We start from the raw sequence: 26,480 nt of genomic DNA, 5'->3' as shown, positions 1-26,480 counted from the left end.
CGGCAAGGATGGTTACGAGCAACCTCCTTTAGGCAGGAGGTTCAAAACAGAATCATTGACATGCCTTTTGATGGAGAGTCACTATTCGGCAAACATGTTGATGAGGCCCTGGAGGCAATAAAGAAAGACACTGAAACAGCACGTTCACTGGGTACCCTTCAGTACCGGAAATCTTCCTTTCGTGGCACAAGAGGAAGGGGGAATTTCAATAATAGAGGAGGATACGCCCAACAACGCTCTTATTCCTCCACCCAGGGAAACCAAAGATTTCAGCCTTACCGGCAACAAACCTATGGACAAAAGAGAGGAAATTACTCTCAACCTCGAGGAAAATCTAATTATCGAGGAAGAGACAACAAGAAATGAGGCACGCATCCTGCCACCACTTTGTGCCAACCCGAACCAAATTGGAGGACAAATATCCCAACACTACTTAAATTGGTCCGAAATTACTACAGACAAATGGGTCCTGGATGTAGTAGCCAGAGGACACATTTTAGAATTCGTAAAAATCCCCCCAAATTGCCCCCCAAAAGGACCCGATCCAGCGCACCTCAAGGAGCTATTCGTCCAGATCAACACCATGATCCGGAAAGGGGCAATCGAAAGAATGCCTCATCATCAGAGGGGACGAGGCTTCTACTCAAGATTTTTCCTTGTTCGCAAGAAGTCAGGAGAGTGGCGCCCCATCCTCGACTTGCGAGCATTGAACAAGTTTCTGAAGAAACTCACATTCAGGATGCTAACACTTCAGGAAATCCTCCAATTTCTTTCGGCGGGAGAGTTTTTGGCAACACTCGACCTTCAAGATGCATACTTCCACGTACCGATTTTCCCACGGCATCGGAAGTTTCTCAGGTTCAGAGTGGCTGGCAGGGACTTCCAGTTCAAGGTCCTCCCATTTGGCCTGCGTTCAGCCCCCAGAGTGTTTACGAAGATGCTGGCCCCAGTAGCGGCCCATCTTCGGTTGCAATCGATTCAAATTTATCCATACCTGGACGACTGCCTTATCAAGGCCAGTTCTTTCGACACGGCTCAAGATCACGTTCAAAAAACTTTGTCTCTGATGCAGAACCTAGGTTTCTCAATCAACTTCGAGAAGTCTCGTCTCACACCTACAACGAGAAAGGACTTCTTAGGAGCGACACTGGACACCAACCTTGCCCAAGTATTCATTTCAGAAGAAAGACAAGTCAAGATTCAACGACTCGCGACGACATTGTCACTAAGAAAGTGCGTTTCAGTACGCATATTCAAGTCATTCCTCGGAATGCTTTCTTCCTGCATTCTGCTCACTCCCAACTGCCGTCTTCGGATGAGACCCTTACAGGAGGAACTCAGCCGCCAATGGATCCAAGCCACAGGATCTTTCGAAGATATCCTCCACATTACACCTCGCATGCGACAAGCAATCGCATGGTGGACCCACCGATCCAACTTACAAGTGGGATGCTCCTTCCTCACGGAAGTTCCCAGGTTCATAGTGACGACCGATGCATCAATGACAGGCTGGGGTGCACACCTCCAAGGCATGACGGTCAGCGGGAAGTGGAACCAGGTCCAAATGAAATGGCACATCAACCGGTTAGAGTTACACGCCATATTTTTAGCCCTGAAGTCCTTTCAAGCGACTCTGCAAGGTGCCACAGTCTTGATACGGACAGACAACACCACCTGCATGTATTATCTAAACAAACAGGGCGGGACCAGATCAGTCCGACTATCTCAACAAGCACAAGAAATATGGAGTTGGGCCTTGACTCACGATATTCATCTGTCAGCGGTCCACGTTCCGGGGATTGCGAATGTATTGGCGGACTCTCTCAGCAGGTCCGGGGGCTGCACTCACGAGTGGGAACTTCATCTCCCATCTCTACGTCGCATCTTTCAGATGTGGGGGCATCCGGACTTGGACTTGTTTGCAACCTTCCAGAACCGGAAATGCCCATTCTTTGCAAGCTGGGTTCCCCACAAGGACTCGTGTGGGGATGCCCTTTCGCTGAACTGGAATCAAATATTCGCGTACGCCTTTCCACCGATACCTCTGATCCCGAAAGTTATCAGGAAAATGAAGAAACAGCCATGCCGGTTGATCTTAATTGCTCCTCGATGGCCCAGACAATACTGGTTCCCCGAACTACTCCTTCTCTCGGAATGCAACCCTATACCACTACCACGCATTCCGCAGCTTCTATCCACCCAGCAAGGCAGGGTATACCATCCGGACCCGAACTCGCTGAAATTGTCAGCTTGGCTCCTCAACACATGGAATTTGCACACCTAAACATTCCACAAGATTGTCAGGAGGTGCTTGCAAAAGCCAGAGCTCCATCCACGATCAAAACATACAAACTCAAGTGGAAACGGTTCTGTGCATGGTGCCAAGCTAATGACTTACATCCCATTCAAGCAACACCAGAACAAATCCTTCCTTTCTTTCTGCATCTAGCCAGACTGGGTTTGGCGCACTCTACTCTTAAGGTCTTCCTAGCAGCCATCTCTAGGTTTCGCCAAGATGGATCAAACTCCCTGTTCTCTGTACGGATCATCCAACAATTTTTCAAGGGCTTATTTCGCATGTTTCCGCCGGTCCGAAAACCTCCTCCGGCATGGCATCTGAACATCGTCCTATCTCAGCTCATGCGACACCCCTTTGAACCGATTCATAAGGTGGACCTGAAATTTCTGACATGGAAAGTATCGTTGCTCCTGGCTTTGACATCTGCTAGGAGGGTCAGCGATATTCAGGCGTTTACATCTAAGGCACCTTTCCTTCAATTCACCACGGACTCAGTGGTATTGCGCACTAATCCCACATACATGCCTAAAGTACCACTGGACTTTCATCTTAATGAACCTGTTGTCCTTAAAACATTCTTTCCTAACCCACAGTCTACGGCTGAGAAAGCACTGCATTCTTTAGACATTAGAAGATGCCTTCGATTTTATCTCTCCAGAACTTCGGCCATCCGCAAGACAGACCAACTGTTCGTGGCTTATGGCCGGCAACGCCGGGGTTGTGCTGTTTCAAAACAGACCATTGCTAGATGGGTCTCCTCTACGATTGGACTTTGTCACCAACAGGCTGGTAGGCCCTTACAAGCCTTGCCAAGAGCACATTCAACCAGGGCAGTTAGCTCTTCCACTGCCCTTTTTGCTGGTGTGCCACTTCGACAGATCTGCAGAGCTGCCACGTGGTCTAGCAGGCACACCTTTACTAGACACTACTGTCTGGACTCGGCAGATGATGCAGATGCTTCGGCTGGGAGAGCAGTGCTTCGCATTCTTTTCAAATAAGGTGAGCCTCTGTTTCCACCTCCTCATTTATGCTCTTTAGACGTTTGCTCAGAACATGTTGATTACTGTTATGCATGTCTCCTTTACTATATACATGGGTATATTTAATTATATGCATACATGATATTCTGACGTCTACGAGCGTTATAATGTGAGTACTGCTTACTATTCTGATTCAGGCATGTGAATCTATGAAAGACACCCCTAATACTGGAGAAGAACAATAGTTACTTACCTGTAAACAGGTGGTTCTCCAGTATTGGTGTCTTTCATAGATTCACATGCAACCCGCCCGCCTTCCCCCAGAGACTCTCTCGAATAGCATGGGACTTCACTCCTGTGCGAGAAAATCTGAGAGCCTGAGCCTCTGGGGAGAACATTCTGGTGGGTGCTGTCGCCTGATTGGCTGCAGTTTGGACTAACACATAATGACTTAGATAGTCACGAGGGTGGAAGTTTTTTCTACTGTAGCTGGGGCTACTTACTTCCTGGTTTGGTATTTCTGTTATCTGCTATATATTTTATGGCATTTTATTGCTTTTTTATATACCGTGAGACTCCTACTCCGACGACGGGGAATGATTCATGCATGTGAATCTATGAAAGACACCAATACTGGAGAACCACCTGTTTACAGGTAAGTAACTATTGTTCATCCTTGACTACTGCCGGCAAGTCTATATTGTGGGTTGTTCGCACTTTGGCTTCATACTGCCCGGTCGGGCACTCTCATGCTTCTTGTGTAAGCCACTTTAAGGTCTCTGTGGCGGTTTACTTGCTGCATATTTCGACCTGCTTCAGCGGATTTGGAATTGATGCGAACTGCCCCTAATTGCCTTCTTGTCCCGCCGGATATTCCCAACGCATTGCTCAGGTGCTAGCTCTTGCCTTTGGGCTCTTGACACCGGCTCCTTCGGCTTCCTTCTATAGGTTAGTCTGTTAGGCTCTGTTTGCATCTCTTCAAGTTCTTTTCGAGCTTGGGTCGGTGTACTCATCGTGCGCCATTAAGCGGAGAGTGGTCCTTCTTCCTCTCTCTTTTTCTTTGCTCTGGTATAGGGCTCATGCCGTTCTACCTGTCATTTTTATACTGGTATGGGGTAGCGCCATTCTGGCGTTTTTAGGATATTTTCTATCTTGTTATTTCTGCTCTTTCGAGCTGCTTGGGTTGCTGTCTAGCTGTGTCGCCACAGCTTTCCCCCATTATTCATCACTCTGTTGCGGGATTGGCTGCTTGGCGCTTTCTGTTGTTCTGTCACAGACCCACCTCCCCTTTGGGGTATGGCTGTGGTTTCTATTCTAAGTTGAGGAATCTGCGGTTCGATGTCTCTATCAGATGTACGAGTTACTTCCCTTCGGTAACAATGTATTAGCAAGAATCATGCTCTTACCATAGAAGAACCTTATTTTCATGTTTTTCAAGATAAAGTACGTCTATGGACAACTCCCAAATTTCTTCTGAAAGCTTTCTCTCCTTTCCATTTACACCAAACACTTGATTTGCCTGTTTTCCTACGTAAGCCAGAGACTGTAGCAGAGAGAGCACTTCATACACTTGATGGTAAAAGGGCCCTAATGTACTACAATGATAGGACTAGACTTTTTAGGAAGACACACAACAGCTTTTTGTGGCTTTCTCGAATCCAAGAAAAACAAATAACATTTCTAAAGCAGGTATTGGACGGTAGATTGTTTTGTTAGATGAAAGGCAAACTTCCTTTATCAGCAGTTCCACGAGCACATTCTACTAGAAAGAAAGGTTCCTCAATGACTTTCATAAGCAACATCCCTTTAACTGATATTTGTAAAGCAGCTACTTGGATGAATCCACACACTTTCACTAAATACTATTGCGTGGATGTCCAGGCAGGGCAGCAATCTTTTGTGGGTCAAACAGTCCTACGGATGCATTTTCAAACTTCTGCACCATCTGATGCCTAAAGCCATTGTTAGAAAAGTACTGCTTTCAACAACACATGATGCGAGTGGAGCATGTTACTTACCTTGTTAGCATCTATTCGTAGCGTGTAGTGCTGCAGATTCACATGCCCTCTCTCGCCTCCCTGGTAGGCATACACTGATGTCAAATTTAGATGTATTATATAATATATATACATATATATATGTAATAACCTAAAAATATGTCCATACACACACACACACACATATATATATATATGTGTATATATGTACATATTTTTAGTTTATTACACACATTCGTTATTTTATAATATCTTCACAAGCTGCATCCTCACTTGCCACTACGGCAGGAAAAAATGAACAATCGAACAGTGGAGCTGTTGAACATGCACATTCTCTCGAATGACGAAGACTCAACGTCACATCAGCAATAAAAGTCTTCTTTGAGAAAAACAAGTTGTAGTACCTGAGCCAAACACTAGATGACAGGAGTGTGCGTAGCATGTGAATCTCCAGCACTACACGCTACGGATAGATGCTTACAAGGTAATTAATATACTCCTTATTGGCAATAATTTCTTTTTGCTACCTCGTATCAAACCTTAGTCTTAGATTTGCTTCCTACTGCCAGTGCTCTTTCTTGTTATTAACATCTGAAAGAGACAATTAGTTATAGATTTCTTACCTTAGAATTACCCCCAGGTGTCTGACTGGATCTTTGAGATGCGCTTCGGTTGGTGGCGTCGGTCCACTATGCGTCAGTCGTCTGCAAAAATGGTCGCCGGGATGACGTCACAGTGTCTACTTAGATGCCGCCCCTGCACGCTGACATCAGGTCTTTATTTTTTCCGCGTTAGCCGGCGCAGATCCAGAGAGAGCGTGCTCCTTAGTCATTTTTTTTATACGAAACTTTTTTCTTGACTTTTGTTGACGTCTTTTTTTAGTCTTTGACTCCTGGTAGCACGAGGGATGTCTCCTCGTCGGACCGGCTTCAAGCCTTGTGACTCCTGTCACAAGTTGATGTTTGTCATGGATCTGCACCTCGTGTGTCTCTGGTGCCTGGAGCGAGACCACAACCCGAAGTCGTTCTCCGCCTGCCAGACCATGAATCCGAAGTTTTTGCAGCAGCGGTCCCGAAAGCTCTTGGAGGCCTGGCAGTCCGCTAGGCGTCGTTCGAGGTCCTGGTCGATAAGAAGGTCTTTGGACCTGTCCCGGAGCTGCCACCAGTCATTGAAGTTTTCCCACTCGGGTAAGTTGAATCACAAGAAGAAGGTTAAGAATCATCATTGCTCTTCGCCTTCACCCTGTCCGACGAAACCACGGGACCCTGAGCGTCGTCGCTCTCCAGCTCCATTGTCTGAGCCTGCTTCTGGGATGGCTCCACGCTTCCCTCCTTTTCCCGGAGCCGGATCGTCCCCTGCCTAGGTTTGAGCCTTTTATGAGTCTCTTCATAGCATTTTTGGGAAGCCAGACTCCGCAGGTGCACCTTCGGGCCCCTCAGACTCGGCTGGGGCCCCTCGTCCTTCGATGCAGTTGACTCTGGCGCCAGAGGGCCCGCAAGGATCCAGGCTTGGATCCAGATAGATGCTTGGGCCTTGGGCCTAGAGCTTCCTACGGTGGCCGACAGGACTAACCTCCTGACAGAGGTGCTTCAACCTGCAGCGGCAACTTCGGGGTCCGTGCTGCCTTTCAGTGAAACCCCCTTGGGTATCCTTCTGGGCACTTGGTGCAAGCCCAGCACAGAGTCTCCTGTGGACAGTATGATTGCACAACGCCACCGCCCGGCCCCGGACGACCCACTTTTCCTCTCCCAACACCCTACCCCGAGAGCTTGGTGGTCAAAGCCACGTCTTTCAAGGGCGCATTCCCTACTGCTCCTCCAGATAAGGAATCCAAGAAGCTGGACCACCTTGGGAAGAAGATGTTTTGTAGCGTGAATCCTTTTCTGGATTCATATGCTGTGCATTTTTCCACCATCTAGTGGTTGGGTCCGGAATAGTCTGTTTTATTTTATTTTTGGGTCGCTGTCGACCACCATTTAGTGCCAGGTATATTCCATGTGTGACGTCATACGGTATCCTGGAGGTCGACGTCCGTTGTAGACCTCTACAGATTCTTTTTTCTGCCATTGGGTCTGGAAGCAAGACGGGAAGCACCGAAGAAATTGCAATTTTTTTTCCAAAATCTTCAAAAAAAAGAACAAGATTGTTAAGAAATATCATCGAACATCGACGTTGGACAGAAAGAGGACCACTTCAGTCCACAAATGGCGAGGTAGGGGTCATGGAGAATCCCCCCTTCAAATTCTGCCCAAAGTGCCACCACAAGTATGTGCAACACGACCCGCACGACATCTGCAACCTCTGTCTGCCCAAACATCACCAGGACAAGGACTGTGAGGCCTGTGCATCGTTCCTGCCCAAGATGCTGAGAACACACCAGAAACGAAGACCGACGCAAACATCAAAGAAAACTTCCCTGAGAGACCTAGGTTTCTCGAGCGACAAGGAAGAACATGGAGCACCAGCTGAGCGACACACGAGGGATCGGACGTCGAGGTCTTCGAAGGAAACTCTGAAAAAATCCACGCCGAGAAGGCGAGAGATCCGAAGTAGAAGATGGAAAAGGTAAGACACCTTAAAAATCAGTCATAACTGGATTGCCATGAACATAAGACGCACAGGGCAGCCCCGACGATGACCAAAAAGGCGATCAAGGGTCAGCCGCGATAAAAAGAACCCAAACAAAGGTTACGTAGGAGGGAAAATCGTCAAAGACACCGAAGCCACGGGTCAACGCTGAACCCGCAAAAAAAGGCACAACACTGTTGAAGACAACCGTCGTGTCAGAAAGAAAAGAAAATCTACTGCCTCCGATGCCGAGAGGGCCCTCGTGGTCGAAAGGAAAAGGAAGTAGCTCGAGGAATAGATGGCTGTGATCCAGGAAAAGAAAAAGGATTTTGAGACCTCACTGAAGGATTTTCGAATTCCAAAGGCACCAGTGATTAAACCGGACAACGTCGATGCCGAAGAGGCAGAAGACGCTGAGGGAGAGGAAGGGGGTATTTTCGACTCCCCTCTAACCCCGGAACCTCGAAGCGAAGAACCAGAGGAATATGGAGATATTCCCGAAGACGAGGAAGACTGAAAATTTCGAGGATACGTGGAACGACCTCAACACCGAGAGCTCGAAGAGGAGATTTGCAGCTACCCTTCGAAACCTTCACCTCCAGATGAAATAGCTTTCTACAATGTCATTGTTAAAAGGTCAGCAAATCCATTTGGAGTACCCTTACAGGAGGAAAAAGGGGTGACATGTTCCTTGCTAGAAACACTGGCACCAGCTACAAGAGGAACACAAAACTTGCCTATGCTGCCCAGTATCCTGGACCAAGGCAAAGAAGCCTTCAAGGAACCAGCTTCAAACAAGGGGGTAACCCCCAGAGTGAAGAAAAAGTACAAACCCTCAAAGGACCCAAAATATATTCAGGGAAGTACAATACCTGACTCTATTAGTGTCACCACAGCCAGGAGGAGAGCCAATGCAGTCTCCAACACATTGGCCCCACCAGAAAAAGAAAGAGGTCGGACATGGTGCGGAGGAGAATGGAGAAAGAGGCAGTAACACAATGGTGTATTGCTAACTCAAATGCCCTACTAAATAGATATGGCCACCAACAGTGGGATCAAATAGAGGATTTGTTAAACAAACTTCCTGAAGAAGACAGTAAGAAGGCAAAAGCTATTGTCCAGGAGGGAAAAAACGTGGCTAACATCTGTCTAAAGTCAGCTTTGGATGCAGCAGACAGTGCTAATAGGTAGAAGTGCACAGGAACCATCCTGAGAAGACATGCCTGGCTCAGGATCTCGTGTTAAGTTATAACTGGTTTAAGCCCTTACAGCTAACCGACCTGGGTCATAACAAGGTACATAGAGAAGATGGTCGATATAGCAGAAACATTTAAGAATTGTTGGAATTGTAGACCAAAACAACAATTGAATTTATAGTACACATAAGAATTTTAATTCTTTCAATTTCAACATAGGATCTTTAGTCCTTGATTCTGGTCAGTTAGCTGTAAGGGCTTAACCCCGTTATAACTTAACACTCTCTGAGCAAGAGGTTTCTTGCGAGGGTTTTCTTTCACTATACGAGCAATTTTTCTTTATTATATATTCATTTTGATCCAATATGAATGAGCATGAAACTGTGTCCTATACAGAGCAGTACATTAAAAACCTCATAGAGGGGGACACAGGAGCCGCGTTTCTTTCATCCAATACTCCCAATATTGACCATTCACTGAATGAGAAAATCAATAAGCTAGAAAGACTGGAGAAAAAACTTGTGCGCATCAGACTCCACGGACACCTACTTAACAAGTATTTACAGGCAAATATCATACCATCTGGCCTACAAGTACGCAACGAACCGGCCATTTTTGTGGACAATCCAAAATTTAAAGAAGGTTTTAGTTTTGTTGCGAATAACTGCTCGCGCCATTGGATGGTGCTTGGCATCGAAACGGCTAAGGAACAAGTAGAACAACTGACTAAGGAGATTACAGAACTAAAACAGGAAATCTCATCCCACAGTGCCTTTGCCAATGCCAGGGACACTCTGGAAAGATTAGAGAAGACCCTTACTGACTTTGACGTTGAAACACAAGCCAAAAAATTGGATAAGTTAGCTAAGGACATACAGTACTACGATAAAAAAAGAACATACCCATACCTGCAGGAAGATTACTTCAAACAGGATACCCAAGGGAGGTTTTTCTACAGAGGAAGGGGAGGATATCGAGGCAACCGGAGATACACCAACTTCTCAGACTCCTCCTATAGCTCAGGGAGTGAGAGCGGCCCCCCAACACCTGGCAGTAGCAACCAATACCAAGAGCAATGGTACCAACCCCAACAGAATTGGTAGATGGGCCCCCAACTGTCTTTTTTAGAGGACAGTACTTGGAGACCGCCCAGAGGCAGGGGAGATCCATGGAAAAGAGGGAGAGGCGAGTATTGGAACAGACGACCGAGAAGGGGCCAGAATCAACAGAATTGGGACGGGGCAGACAACCGGGACAAACCCCCAAACAAGTGAGGTTTCAACCGGAAGTGCATGGAGAAATCAGCACCAGGAGAAAAACCTACAGGTGGTAACCCATGAAAACCCAATCATCAACCTATCCAAACACGAACTCTCTCAGGATGAGACTAGTGTGTTGTGTAAGGGTCTGTCATTTGTACCCACTTCACATGCCAACAAGTTTAACATAAAAACAGAATTGTTCTGTTTCTTCTGAAAAATACGACTGAGGCATCACTTCAAAAACTCCTCCTCGTTACCATTAACATCTTTCACTGGACTACGTCCTGCCTCAACCTTTACGCCGCCCACACATTCGGTCCCCCACAGGATCCTATCTTACGAAAGCATGGTGCTCAGGGACGTGATGAAAATCTGCTCAACAAGATCGTACGTGAAGTACAACATCACAAAAGGGGAGAGAGAAGCTCTCAGCTCACTCAAATCCAACAAATGCATTGTTATAAAACCGGCAGATAAAGGGGGAGCAATTGTCCTTCAGGATGTACAAGACTATAAGAATGAGATTTATTCCCAACTTAGAGATGCGGCCAGCTACACGGCAATTGCAAGCGATCCAACTAAGGAGATCAGGATCAAAATTCAAGAAATCACAAGAAAGGGAAAGGTAGCGGGTTTCCTTAACTCCAAGGAGCTTGAATACTTAAATGTGGAGCAATCAACAGTACCCACAATTTATACCTTACCCAAGGTACATCAAAATCTCCTAAAACCACCTGGACGTCCGATAATTTCGGGATGTGGGTCCCTCCTTGAACCCATATGTAAATATGTGGATATTTTCCTGAAACCCCTGGCGGAGACAACAGCCACGTATGTGAGAGATACAATGCAGGTGAATAACATGTTGGACCAGGTGCCCTTTGATAAAGACAAGCATATTTTGGTGACAATGGACATAGTGTCATTGTACACCAGTATTCCTCAGAGACCAGCTTTGGAAACCATGACCAGAATATTAAAACAACGACCCCAGCCTGAGGGGGTACCCACTGCTTTCATTATAGAACTCCTTGAGGTGGCAATGACAAAGAACTTTTTCATCTTTCTTAATGATTACTTCATTCAAAGCAAAGGAGTAGCCATGGGAGCAGCCTTTGCTCCTGACTTGGCTATCCTGTTCATGGACGACTATGAACAAAACCACATCCTCTAACCAACTAATCCCTATCGGACTAACATCAGTGAATGGCGACGATACATCGACAATGTTTTTATGCTATGGACAGGGGATGCGGAAGACTTGACTGCTTTTTTCATTTGGCTCAATGACCAATCATCTGATATAAAGTTCACCATGCATTCAAGCAGAGAGAGCATTGACTTTTTGGATATTACCATCAGAACTACGGAGGGACATTTATATACCACACTGTATAGGAAACCTACGGAGTGGAATACCTTATTGAGATACAGTAGTCATCACACCCGGAATCTCCGCGATAACCTGCCATTCGGACAATTCCTCTGCATCCGCCGCAATTGTACCCTGAAGGAAGATTTCTTTAAGGAATCGGATCTACTGATCGCCCGCTTCTTGGAAAGAGGATACCCTAAACGCTTGGTCAAAAAAGCCAGAAAGAGGGCCTGGTTCAACAATAGAGAGACCCTGTTAACACCCAAAAAACATCCAGACACACAAGACAGAATCATCTGTGTAACAACACACTGCACCAAAAGCAATGAAATTAGGAAGACGATCAATAAATACTGGGGTCTGGTGGCTGACATCATAGAAATCAAAGAACAACCAATGCATGCTTTTAAAAAAGCCAAAAACATCAGGGATCACGTGGTGAAGTCACTCCTAGATAAACCTCCACCGGCAACTATACAAACCCTATGGAATCTACCTGAAATAGTGGGACACTATAGATGTACTCGATGCAAAGCCTGTGCCCTATCCATGGAAACCAAATCATGGTCATACAGGAACCACACAATTGACCTGAAATCTCATACGAATTGCAACACGAGGGAAGTCATATATGCAATCGTCTGCCCTTGTGACCTTGCCTACATACGCCAGACCAAACAAAAAATTAAAAATCGGATTCTTCAACATTGCAGCCGCATCAGATGTCAAACAGTAGGGGCTCCTCTGGTTGAACATTTTCAAATGAAATCACACAGTTCAGAATCACTGAGATGGCTCTGTAGGTGCCCACCACTTGCAGGGCAATATACTAGACACACATAAACACTTAGGCACATTATCTCTGAATGTTCCTATTAACACTCTATCATCTCCCAGTGTTGTGATTAATATGTGTCCCGTCTTTTGCTAGATATGTACATCGACCGATTTATCCTATACTTTAAGTGTACGATGTCTTGAACACAGTTATTACCTGTCATGTTTCCCATTCTGCTAGATATGCGCATTGACTGTTTGATTTATCTAATACTTATTGTACATGCTGTTATGAATTCACTCAGGTCAGATATTGCTTCTATTTGCAGGAATACAGCCTTGTCTTGATCAATGTGCTTTTTTAACTAGTATGCCAATATGTGTTCCATTGTACCAGGTATTAGAATAGACTGGCCTGACTCAGCTATATATGTACAGATCCTATACGAGACACGCGTGATACTAGATGCACTGTACCACTTTCATAAGCGTGAATAATGCCTTCTTTGACCAAGGTATGCCCTCGTTGCACCCTCAGTATATTTCTTTCATTCAACGACATTATGGAATCCTGGGCCATGACCGTTTTTATGGTTATGTGCGACAACGGAAGACTGCTTTAGTCATTATCACTCTTTTCAGTGATTTACTATTGACTCCGATTTCCTTGATGTGCTGAAACATGCTCCGTTTCCACATCTTCCTTGTATCAGCAAGACACGTCTGAACTACATACCCATTGGTTCGCTGGTGCCGAGCCCATGCTAGCATTGAGCTGCAGCACAGCGTGTTGAAGCCACGCCCACCGGCTCTCCTTTGGAAGCCCGGGACCGTCACTGCAGACGGCTCGACCGAGGAGAATCGTAATGTAGAAAGAAAGTTAAGTGGTAGGTCCCCGCTCCCTGTATGAGGCCATTTAGACTCTGTGGCCCCAATGTAGTGTTCCTCTGCACATTGCCCTCAGATGCCTTCCACTTTGCTTGATACCGGGCACAATGACCCTTCTACACGGCCCCCTAGTAAAGACGAGTTGGCAATGTTAAGAACTGAGCCCTAAGCATTGCTCCCCTGTTCTGTCTTTTTACCTATTATTACCTATCATGACCCGTAAATATAGGCCCTCAAGCTGAGGTGCGATAGTTCCCAATCGCCCACAAGCGTGTTCGTACGCTTGAGTAGGCTGTTAATTACGATATCTTTGCACTGCTAGACCCGTCCGTGTGTCCTGTGCCATTAAGAACGCCCTCACTTTATTTGGACTATGTAGAGCAGGCACTCTTTGTAGAACCTCGACCTTTACACATGAATGCCACTCTCAAACCCCTTTTCTCCTTTCATTTTTGGAGACGACGACGCCACTTGACGACGCAAGGACTATTCGGGCTCCGGATCTTGACGGAGTTTGGTGTCGACCGACCGGCCACACCAACAGAACCCCATGAATTTTACCTGCCAACTAAAGAACACTGGTAATATTAGCGGCACCCACTCCGCTGGTCCCCCTTTTGCCTCTTCAATAATCTTTGATTCAATCTGCTCACGACCATGACCACTAACCAGGCTACCTCCATTATTCTGTTAGTTGTTATTAATTTTCTTTTAGTAGACCTTGTGTCCCCCCAGACCAAGACTGATTCATTCTTATGGTTTCAGGTGCTCTTCCTACCTGTCCCGAGGAAGACCCCAGAATGAGAATCCAATCACCCATACAACCAGGGGTCGAAACGTCGACAATCTCCCATATGTTGACATACACCATAGGATTTGATATCTAACTAATGTTGTCCTTGGTGTAATGTTTTTTGAAGGGACTTGCAGACCGAAGTTAGGCTGTAAAGGTTCTATTAAATAGGATAGAATTTTGTTCATATCACCTAACCTTTACCCCACCCCTCACAAACCCAATCACTCCTACTCCTCTTTCACCTTCTGTGCACCTAGAGCACTGTATTATATTGTATATAAAGATATTTTGTAGAAAATGCTTGGATATATAAATGTATTCTTTGAATGATCAGAATCAAGTACTAAAGATCCTATGTTGAAATTGAAAGAATTAAAATTCTTATGTGTACTATAAATTCAATCGTTGTTTTGGTCTACTATTCCAACAATTCTTAAATGTTTCTGCTATATCGACCCTCTTCTCTATGTACCTTGGCTCAGGATCTCTGCGTTCAAACCTCCATCATTAGTAGGCCATTCAATGGAGAAGCACTGTTTGGCAAGCAAGTGTATGAATCCCTTCAAAAAATAAAGGAGGACAACAAAACAGCAAGGGCAATGGGTGCCCTGCAACAAAGAGGTTCCTTTAAAAGAGGGGGATTCAATAACAGAAATCCCACAGGTAGAGGCATATTTGCACAAGGACAACAAACTCACGTACAGAACCCAAGCCAGCAAATGGGTCAGCAGTCTGGATACCAAGGTTGTCAACAACAACAAAAACAGCCCTTTCGAGAAAGAGGCAATGGAAGAGGAAGAGGCCAATCCTCTAGAGGAAGTGGAAATGGATCAAATTGACTTAATCTCAAACAAAGACCCACACAAAACACCTGTGGGGGAGAATATCCTTCTTCCAAAAGGAATGGGAAAGGATAACAGACAATTTGATAAAGTACCAAGACAGGAGTGGTTCACAGGAAACTATTCACCATATTTTCTAATACCCAAGCAAGCTCAAACTCTAAGACCAATCATGGACAATAATCCCAAAGCTTCAAAAAGGAAATTAAATGGCAACAATAGACCTCAAAGTTGCCTACCTTCATATCCCAATGAACAAAAGACACAAAGTACCTAAGATTCCTGCACAACGGAACACACTACCAATTCAAGCTACTGTTCGGATTAAAATCAGCTCCTCGTGTGTTCACAAAGTGTCTGGCACACCTGAGAAGAGAATGAATTCTCATCTACCCCTATCTAGATGACTGGCTCATAAGGGGAGAATTAAAACGATCATGTGCAAAAAGCAATCCAAATGCTACAAACACTTGGTTTCTCCATAAACCATGTGAAATCTTCAACAACACCAGAAAGAGAAAAAACCTTCCTGGGAGCAAGGTTAAATACAACGAAACAAAGGGCATACCTCACACAAGCCAGGATACAGGCAATCCATCAGGAAACAAGCCTTTACCAGAGGGGTCAGTCTCTGACAGTGACGAGGGTCATGAAACTAATGGCATGATGGCATCATGCATCCCACTAATCCCTCATGCCAGACTACATAAGTCAGATGTTCTTGTAGAGCGCACAATTCACCGTGAGGTCCCAGGGGCGCTTAGCAGCGAAGAACACACAAACCTTGACGAAGGCATGGGCCTGATATTGCCCTGGTTATTTGGGGAAAAGCCAGGCTTTTAAGATTTTGCGGAAGGCTTGGTGATTGGTGATTGACCATAGATGCGGGGGTAATTTATTCCAGAGTTGAGTAGCCATATAGGAAAAGGACCGACAACCGTTGCGTGAAGTCTGTACACGAGACAGAACAAGGAGAGATTTTGAGCTGGATCTTAATGATCGTATGGGACGATACCAGTTCAATTTTGTTGCAAGATATACGGGACCGGCACTATAGAGAAGTTTGTGGGTCAAACTTAGCACTTTAAAAATGGTTCTTTGGCGAATTGGGAGCCAGTGCAGTTTCTTGAGGCTTGGCGCAGATGCTGATCTAGGAGGAAGATCTAGCACCAGTCTCGCTGCGACATTCTGCAGTGTTTGCAGCTTAGAGAGTAAATTCTCATTAATTGATACGAACAGTGCATTGCTGTAGTCCAAGCGGCTCATGATTAGACCCTGAACCAGTGGCTTTCTGGCTTCTAAAGGTAGCCATTTAAAATGTTTCCAAAGTTTATGCAAGATCCCATAGCATATGCCTGATACTTGATTAATATGGGTCTTCATGGAGAGAGAGCAGTCTATGGTTATTCCTAGGTCACGTACAGCCTCCTTGGGAGCGGGGCATGGTCCCAATTCTGGAGGCCACCAGTCATGTGACCACACTGCTTTTGCCTTTCCAAACAGGATAATCTCTGTTTTGCTGCAATTTAATATAAGCTTGTTGTTACACATCCAGATACTGATATCCGTCATGCATTTTTTGAACCTGACGCAGGTTTCAGCAAAGTCAGAATTGCATGTGATGAGCACCTGAGTTGTCATCAGCATACAACACTGTTGTGAAACCATGGGATTTTCTTATATTAGCCAACGGTGTCAGGTACAAATTAAATAACATGGGACTAGGAATCGACCCCTGGGGGACTCCTACTGTGAGAGGACGACTGCTAGACACCAAGGTGTCCACCTTAATGGAGATGAGGCGATCCGCATGGTAGTTTTCAAGCCCGGATAGGGCCTTGCCTCTGTCACCCATCTCCCACAGCCGGTGTTTCAAAATGCTGTGGGAGATGGTATCAAAGGCAGCAGATAAATCCAGTAGGACAAGAATCGCCTTTGTCTAATGTTAATCTGATGTTATCGACAATCTCCATAACAGCTGTCTCTGTGCCATGAGTGACGCGGAACCCCGACTGGGAGGGTTCCAAAAGCCCGTGTGATTCAATGTAGGTGGTGAGACGCTTATTCATCAGATATTCTAGTACCTTCCCAAAGTAGGGGAGTAAAGAGATAGGGCGATAGTTTGTCGGGAGAGTCGGATCACTAGAAGACTTTTTTAAAATGGGTTTGACCAGGGCATGCTTCAGCTGCTGGGAATAATGGCTAGGTCAAAAGAGGTGTTAAAGATGTTAGTGAGAGAGCTGGCCAATAGCGGGATTATTTCCGTACAATTGCGAGGGGAAAAAAAGGTCAAGAGGGGAACCGGATTTAATATTCCTAAGACCTTCCAGAACTTCAATGGTAGTAATGGGGTCAAATTCTGTAAGGGACGGTGATCCCGTAACTTTATTGATGGAAGCGTTAAGGAATAGATCATTACCATATTGCAATAGATCTTGACTTGTTTCCGGAAAGGCGGAATAGATTGATTTAATTTTATTGTCAAAATAAGAAGATAGAGAATCAACCCATTCCTTAGTAGGGATAAACACAAGTTGTTCCATCGAGGAGGAAATGAATTCATTTAATTTTTATAAAGTTCTTTGCTAGAGTGTGCCACTTTGTTTATCCGTTGGGTGAGATAATCTTTTTTTGAAGATTTCATTTTTTTAACGTAGATAGAATGTGCAAGTTTATAATTTTCACGATTCTCCAGTGTATTAGTTTTTTATCCACAGACGTTCAGCTGTTCTACTGGTCTGCTGATCTTTTTTCAGGGCGGCAGTAAACCAGGGGGAAGCAATGGATTTTACATTAACATTGATTTTGTGTATAGTCTTATCCAGAGTTTTCGCAATGGAGGTTTCTAACTGAGTTTACATTTGTTCAACATTATTCATCTGCTCTGTAAGAGGTTTAAAATATGTTAAGAAAGCCTTGGGGGTCATTTTGCGCCAAGGTCGAATTGAAATTGTTTTTTTTTTTGGCTTCTGAGAGTCGTCGCATTGGAATTGGGAAAGTTAAATTTTAAGAGAAAATCACCGGTCCAGATCATAGGGAGCGGGACTTCAATGATTATATTAGGCAGATTGGTGAAAATTAAGTACAGGGTGTGGCCGGCCTGGTGTGTTGGTCCTGTTACCCTTTGAATTAAACCTAGAGTTTCAATAGTGGTGATCAAATGGCTGGTATCCGGATCTGAGGATAATTCTGCATGATGATTAAAATCTCCCAATAAAATGAAATTATCCGTTGCTAACACATGTGGGGCTATAATTTCCAAAAGATGATTAACAAATTTGGCTTTTGAGCCAGGGGGTCTGTATACCAGAGCTACTCTCCCAAATGCGACTTTGTTAAGCCTAACATTAATGATCATAATCTCCAGCAAGGGGTTGGAAAAAGACTCTAGGTTTGTGATCTCAAAGGGGACTTTTGCTGCTGCTGTGATGCCTCCCCCTCTATTACCTTCCCTGTCCAACCTGATCAGATAATATTCCTGGGGGAAGGCAATAGTTATATCAGGTGAGGCTTGGCTATGGAGCCATGTTTCTGTGAAGAAACAAATGTCAGGTTTTTCTGTCTCTAAAAGGCTCCACAGCTCCGGTGCATGCTTAGGTATCGACCTAGTGTTAAGGTAAAGAGCAGAAAAGAGTTTACCTTCCATTTGAGCATTGGAGTTCGACATTTCAGGGGAATTAGCTATAGTTGCATTTTCCGGCTGGGTTTTAAGAATAGTTGTGAGGGGGGGTTAGAGAATTCACTCAGGGATGAGGACATCGCGGGTCGAACCCCTAGCCGTTCTACTGACTCCGATGCTACAGAGATGGTGTGGGTGTTTAAGGAGATTAACTCCTGTCTGGTGTAGCGTAACATAGTGAAAACAACCAGCTTACCCTAAATGCGTAGAGATTTAAGCCCAGGGGTTCAGGCGTCGGGCGACGTCCTGGCACGGATGGGTGCATCCGCGCTGGGGATGGAGTTAAGTAGGGAGAAAGGCGGGGTCAGAACCGATGACGCTGCCCAAAGAGATCTCCTTCCTGTCCCTCCGTACAACCGGCATGAGCCGCGACGGACCGGGGACCCAGCAGAAGGGAATAAGTTCACAGGTAGGCGACAATAGTTTTTTCAGTAAAAGAGCAAGGTGGCAAACAATAGGCGAAGAGTTAGCACCAAAGTATTAAAATAAATGTAAAAATAAAACGAACTTCAATAAAAACAATCCCCCACAGAGAATAGGTTTCCTTTAAATTGTCGAAGGTTCAACCGCTAGCGTAGCAGTGCAAAACCGACAGCAAGGAATGCTGTTCTCGCTGCGCGCGTCCACGCTGGGGATGGAGTTAAGTAGGGAGAAAGGTGGGATCAGCACCAATGACGCTGCCCAATGAGATCTGCTTCCTGTCCCTCTACACATGCGACCATTCCAAGAATAGCTTACCAACAGCTGGTCTCAAGCCACAGGAAGTTGGGAGGATATAGTGGTTGTTACAAAAAAGGTGCAAGAGGAGATAAAATGGTGGGCATCCAACAACATAGCACAGGGGAGACCTTTCAGGAACCCAACTCCAACTGTGACAGTCACCATGGACGCATCCTTCAATGGTTGGGGAGTGCATTTCAACCAGCTGAATGTACATGGGCAATAGAACAAGCAGGATTGCACAAAGCACATCAACTTTTTGGAAATGAAAATTGTATTTCTAGCTCTAAAAACATTCCAGAAACAAATTTAGGGGAAAACCATCCTAATCTAAACATAAAATACAACAACATTCTATCTGAACAAACACAGAGGGGCAACATCCTTACTCCTGAGCAAACTTGCACAGGAAATCTGGCAATGGGCAATAATTCACAAAATTAACTTACAAATTGTACATCTACCAGGAAAAGGCAAATCACAGCGGACCAGCTGAGCAGACAGAACAACTGCTCCCACGAATGGGAGTTGAAGAACAAAACAGTACCGTATCTGTTCAAAATCTGGGGAACACCAGTGATAGACCTGTTTGCAACAGTGCAGAACAATAAATGCCAGTTCTTTGCCTCGAGGTTTCCACACCACCTATCAAAGGGAAATGCACTTTCACTCAACTGGTTACAGATATTTGCTTACACCTTTCCACTGATACCCCTGCTGCAAAGAGTGTTACAGAAAGCAAAAGATCCTGGAAAAATATGATTCTCATTGCTCCTCAATGGCCAAGGCAAACATGGTATTCAACTCTCCTAGAACTATCCAAGGGGGCAATGGTTGGGATCATAGCAGAAAAGGACCTGCTAACAATGCACCAGGGTCAGATCTTTCACCCAGAGCCAGCAACACTACACCTAGCGGCTTGGCGCCTGAATACATAGAATTTGGACAACTCAATCAGCCTCTACAAACCATGGATATTCTAAAGGAGGCAAGAAAACAGTTAACACGAAAATGCTATACAGCAAAATGGAAGCGTTATACCGCATGGTACGCCGCTAACAATAAACTGAGTTCAATCAACACGCAAGAAACCGTTATTACCTACCTTACTTACCTCTTAGAACGCAACATCAACTACTTAAGCATAAAAGTGCACCTTGCTGTCATAGTTGCATACACAAGAGGAAGATCATGTAAAAGTTTTTTTACTAGACCAGTAATTAAAAGATTTTTGAAAGGAAGAAAAAGAATTGCACCACCAACAGCAGCTCCAGTACCAACATGGAGCTTATATACTGTACGTTCTCAACTAATGGCAAAACCCTTCGAGCCCATGCCTTCAGCGTACCTCAAACACATTACTCTAAAGTCAATCAATCAATCAATCATGGTACTTGTAAAACGCGCTACATACCCATGAGGGTCTCAAGGCGCTGGGGGAAGTGGGTGTGGGGGGTTTTCCGCTACTGCTCAAAGAGCCAGGTCTTGAGGAGTCTTCTGAAGGCGAGTAGGTCTTGGGTCTGGCGTAGGTGGGTTGGGAGGGTGTTTCAGGTTTTGGCGGCGAGGTAAGAGAAGGATCTGCCACCCGGCAGTCGTGCGTTGGATGCGGGGGACATCTGCGAGGGCGAGGCTGGCGGAGCGGAGCTGGCGGGTGGGTGTGTAGAAGCTGAGTCTGCTGTTCAGGTAGGCTGATCCGGCGTTGTGGAGTGCTTTGTGTGCGTGGGTGAGGAGCTTGAAGGTGATCCTCTTGTCGATGGGGAGCCAGTGCAGGTCTCTCAGGAGGGGTGTGATGTGGCTGAGGCGGGGGGCGTTGACGATCAGTCGGACGGAGGCGTTTTGGATGCGTTGTAGTCGCCGTCGGTGTTTGGCTGTTATTCCTGCGTAGAGTGCGTTGCCTTAGTCCAGTCTGCTGCTGAAGAGGGCCTGTGTCACTGTTTTTCTCGTTTCGGTCGGGATCCATTTGTAGATCCGGCGGAGCATGCGTAGGGTGTTGTAGCAGGAGGCGGAGACGGCGTTGACTTGCTTGGACATGGAGAGGGAGGAGTCGAGGATGAATCCTAGGTTGCGTGCGTGGTCGGTTGGTGTCGGTGCTGTCCCTAGAGCGGTCGGCCACCAGGAGTTGTCCCAGGCTGAGGGGGTGGGTCCGAGGATGAGGACCTCAGTCTTGTCCGAGTTCAGTTTCAGACGGCTGCTCCTTATCCCGTCGGCGATGGCCTTCAGGCCCTCGTGAATGTTGGTTTTGGCGGTGTGGGGGTCCTTGGTGAGGGAGAGGATGAGCTGGGTGTCGTCGGCGTAGGAGTTGATGTTGAGGCGGGCCACTTGTGCGAGGGGGGCCATGTAGATGTTGAACAGTGTCGGGCTGAGGGATGAGGGAAGACAACCTTTCTCATTGCTATAACATCTCTACGAAGAGCAAGTGAACTGCAAGCATTAACAATACAAGAACCTTACTTGCAAATCCACAAGGATAAAGTGATTTTAAAAACAAACTCAGTTTTTGCCAAAAGTGGTATCTACGTATCACTTAAATCAGAACATTCTCCTACCGGTTTTCTTCAAAAACTAAAAGAGAAAGATGCCTCCATATCCTGGATGTAAGGAGGGCACTAGTGTATTATTTGCAAAAAATATAGCAAATCAGGAAAACAAAACAATTGTTTGTCGCATATGCATACACCAACACATGATCACCTGTCACAAAGGCAACTATTGTAAGATGGATAGTACAAACCCATCTAATCCGGTTATGCCAATGCCAAGAAAGAACTAACAGTTCAACCAACAGCTCACTCCACTAGAAAGAAAGTAGCAACACTAGCTTTTATGGCCAATATACCCATTAACTCCATTTGTGCACCGGCAGCATGGGCATCACCACACACTTTTACAAAACATTATTGTGTGGACATAAAAATGAATAAGGAAGCTCAAATTGGACAAAGGGTGCTGCAACACCTGTTTGCAAGGCCTTCCTTTCACCACAGCCTCCCAGACACGGGAGAAACCGCTACATAATCTAATGCACAGCATGTGAATCCAAAAAAGGATTTACTCTGCAAAACAAAATGGTTACTTACCAGTAGGAGTAGTTTTGCAGCTTGAAGAATTTTCTGGATTCAAATGCGACCCATCCGGCCTCCCCTATAAGGAAAACAAACAGGTGGGGAAGCACATGATTTCATCAGTTATTATATAACCATCTCTAGGATTACACACAAGAATAAGAACAGGAAAAAAGAATCCGAAGATTGCTACCACGCACGTCGACCTGAAGGATACTGACTGACATCACACAGGGGACGTACCTGGCACCAAATGGTGGTCGATAGCAAACAAAAAAAAAGACAATTCTGAACCCAACCACTAGACGGCGGGATAATGCACAGCATGTGAATCCAGAAAATTCTTCACTCTGCAAAACTACGCCTACTGGTAAATAACCATTTAGTTTTCTTCCGCCAGCTTAGGACTGTGATTGGTGAACACCGGATGTCTCTTGGGCAGTTGCACCCACTCTGTGTGGGACACGGTCGCGCAGGTGCTGCCACAGTGCCCGGAGGAGGCCCGGGCCGTTTTCACCTGTGCAGTTGCTGAGGGTAGAGATGCAGCGAAGATCGCCATAAGATGTGGGCTGGACACCACCGATTTGCTAGGAAGGAAGATTTCAACGTTCGGAAGCCCTGAGACGCTACGCTTGGTTGAGGTCCACTGGCTTTTCGGGCGATGGCCATTCGACTCTTTTGGACATGCCCTTTGATGGCCGTCGCTTGTTTGGTGACAAAACGGACAATGCTGCTTTTCTGTTTGCCATCACCTCTGTTCGCAGGGTTAGTGAGCTTCTTGCTCTTTCTTCTAAACCTCCTGTTCATCCAGGCAAGGTTTTCCTTCGAACTCGACCTTCTCTTCTCCCCAAAGTGGTTACCTCTTTTCACATAGGACAGACCATCACTTTGCCCACCTTCTTCCCGCCCCCGAAAACTTCCAAGGAGGAAGAGAGAGACCACCATCTGGATCCGAAAGGTGCTCTATCTTTTTATCTGGCTCGGACAAAACAATTCCGGGTGGATGATCAACTCTGTTGTCTATGTGGGCTCCATGAAAGGTTGGGTTGTGCAAAAACAGACCATATCTCGATGCGTCATCCTTTGCATTTAAATATGTTATTCCTTGGTAAAAAAGGAGCCTCCAGTAGGACTGCGTGCCCCCTCCACCAGGGCACTGGCAGCCACTACTGCTTTGGGACGAGAAGTCCCCCTCGGTGACATCTGCCAGGCAGCCACGTGGACATTCCTGCACACGTTCATAAAACACTACTGCCTGGACAGTCAAGTCCGGAGCGTCGGCTTCTTTGGCGTTTAGTTCTCCAGGACTTTCTGTTGTGAACTTAGTTCGCAGACCCACCTCCGGGGTTGGTATTGCTGGGGTATCTATTCTAAGGTAAGGAATCTATAACTGATAGTCTCTTTCAGATGAACAAGTTACTTATCTTCGGTAACAAGATATCTGTAAAAGACATATTTTAGTTATAGATTCCTTACCGCCCCACCCATTCTTCCCATTCTGCGAACTGACTTATAGTGTGAGTGACTCCCTTTCAGGGCTCTAGTTTTGTGCACCAGTAGTCAGTGTCTTGCATGGCTCTGCGCTTCTGGCATGGAATGTTGTGTAAAGACCTTACGTCAGTGCGCAGGGGCGGTGTCTGAGTAGATAACGCGACGTCATCCCAGCTATCACGATGCCAACGACTGAGGCGGAGTCGACTGACACCACCTACCGACACGCAAGGGTACTGCTACGAAACTATTTCTCCGGATAAAGTCTGACGCCTGGGGTTAATTCTAAGGTAAGGAATCTATAACTAATATATGTCTCTTACAGATATATTGTTACCAAAGGTAAGTCACTTGTTCGTTGCCTTCTGTGATGACCTTCTTTCAGAGCACATTATTTTTAACCCAATGTACTCCTCTACCCACAAAAATCTGCACATTCATGACAGTTTTGCTCACAGAAACCGGATACCTTTTAAAATATTCACTGTATTTTATATTTGGCATTAAGAAGACCTAAAGAGTTTCCTTTCTCTGCCCAAAAAGTCATGAACTCTCACGGTTACCGTCCACTTACAAGACGGTCGCATAAGTGAAAACTGAGGACCTCATTCATGAAATTAATGCAGAAATCCCTCTGGAGAACTCTGTAGAATTTGGTATTGCAAATCTGTTTCTTCTCATCCTTGACTGTTATGACTCCATCGCTAACCAACGCAACTAGATAATCCATATCACAGACAATTTTAAGTTAGCCTGGAAAATACCACTTTAACAAATGCATTAAAGACTCTGTACAAGTGCTACCAAACCTCTGCAGAGCTTTTTGAAGGTGCATCCTTTTTTAAGTGCTTTTAAGGTCTAGGACCTCATTAATTTAGGAACCCAATGTTCAAGTTAATAATCCTATTATACATTTATATTTACATATGTGCATTTCACTTTTTACTGTAGTCAGCAGCATCATTGGTGTCATGACGAACATTTAAGATCTCAAACCACTTTATAGGAAGCCAAATAAAAGGCAAATATGTATTCACTATATATATAATTCTGCTGGGGATGCAGGTCTGAACCCTGGCAGAAAGTGTCAATGTTGTATTTGGTTTCCCTCTATCTGGTGGGTTAAAGTGAAGAAAATTGATGTGGGTGATCATTGTATGGAATTCAAAGTATGAAGACTCTTAGTTAACAAGGTATAAACCCTTTTCCTTCGGTAGCAAATTTTGTTTACTTTTATTCCAACTCAATAAATACCCTCGTATTACTTCAAAGTTCTATTGGTCTGTCTTGAAAAACAGGGAATGAACATTTCTTTGTGTAAACTGAAGGTTATGAGAAACTGTACACCTCTCGGAAATTGTAAGGATGAACTGACATTTACTGAGCTCAACAGATGCAACCTTACATTAGAGTAGATGCCCTTTATTTCAGAAGTAAGCCTCTTGTTCTTTTTCAGTTACAAATGTTGTTGGCCATAAACCCTGATGTATCCTTCAGCTTAATCTCGTTTCTTGTCTCTTCTATTTTATGTTTTATTTTTTTAAATGCTTGATGTGAATGAAAGGCAATGGTAATGATGACCAATGCCTTTAGATGTGATTTACCAGTAAGCTTAAATACACAACGGGTTAAAAAGGGGTGCAAAATAAGTCATTATTTTTTTTTTCTAGGTGCGTTTGGTGCACAAATTGTAGAGCTCTCACTCCTGGTCTTCGGTGCGAGTGGCAAAATAATTACACTCAGTGTGCTCCTTGTGCCAGTCTATCAACGTGCCCTGTCTGCTTCTGCAACTACAAAGAGCAGGAAATCATTCTTCAATGTAGGCAGTGTGATAGGTGAGTTTTTACGTACACCATAGCAGGATTTGTGTAAATCGGGGTTTGCAGCAGTTCTTGACTGGCAGATCCTCAGACTATGTAGTGGCTAAATTTGAACGATCGTACAACTTTCATATTTGAGACATGCTTGACGACAGATAAGGTGAGCAGCAGCTACCATAGTTTCAAAGCTCGAAATGTTTTTTGTTTGTGTTCGAAAATAGTTAACATAGTGTTTCTTCTTTTCTTTTTCACTATTTGAGTCGGTCATAACTAGATGCTGGTTTCTTTCAAGACTCAAAGTATACAAAATAGGGCTTATCAAGGAAACTACCTCATAGTAAAGTATTATCACTCATGAAATCAATGTAGTATCACAAAATGTCTCTCCCGAAGACGAGTCCTCTGTGGACAAATGACACAGCAACCTTTCCCCAGGATCCCAACTTAATCCTCTGGGTTTTGTGACCTTTCTCTGTAGATGTCCAGCATGCAAAGGACCACCTCAGTTATGTGTACATTGAGTTACCTTTGAGGCAGCGAAAGAGGGGTGGATTGCTTCTCCTCTATGGACCTGTGCCTGGTAGCTCTGTATAGTACATAGTATTGAGAGGGAACAACCTCAAACTCTCTGCACTCTAAGCCCCTTCTTCCTGGTGGGTTCTGATGGTTTTATACACCCAGCCATCCAGAATCTCCTTCCAATGCAGCTCCTTTTGTAATTAGTTGCC

At 45.1% G+C, this 26,480-nt stretch overlaps 1 protein-coding gene across 15 annotated transcripts in view; it reads left to right on the top strand.

The window, feature by feature from the left end:
- Nucleotides 1-26,480, top strand: part of KMT2C (lysine methyltransferase 2C) — a 1,799,940-nt gene that overhangs the window by 783,506 nt on the left and 989,954 nt on the right. For all 15 annotated transcript variants that reach the window (XM_078663231.1, XM_078663229.1, XM_078663237.1 and 12 more), the window contains one exon: nt 25,603-25,767. In XM_078663231.1, coding sequence (XP_078519357.1) covers nt 25,603-25,767 — 165 coding nt within the window. The remainder of the gene's footprint in view (nt 1-25,602; nt 25,768-26,480) is intronic.

This window comes from Lissotriton helveticus, chromosome 10, assembly GCF_964261635.1.
Source record: "Lissotriton helveticus chromosome 10, aLisHel1.1, whole genome shotgun sequence".
Classification (NCBI taxonomy): Eukaryota; Metazoa; Chordata; class Amphibia; order Caudata; family Salamandridae; genus Lissotriton; species Lissotriton helveticus.
Note: the sequence above shows the minus strand (reverse complement) of the source record. Positions and strands in the feature narration are given on the sequence as shown.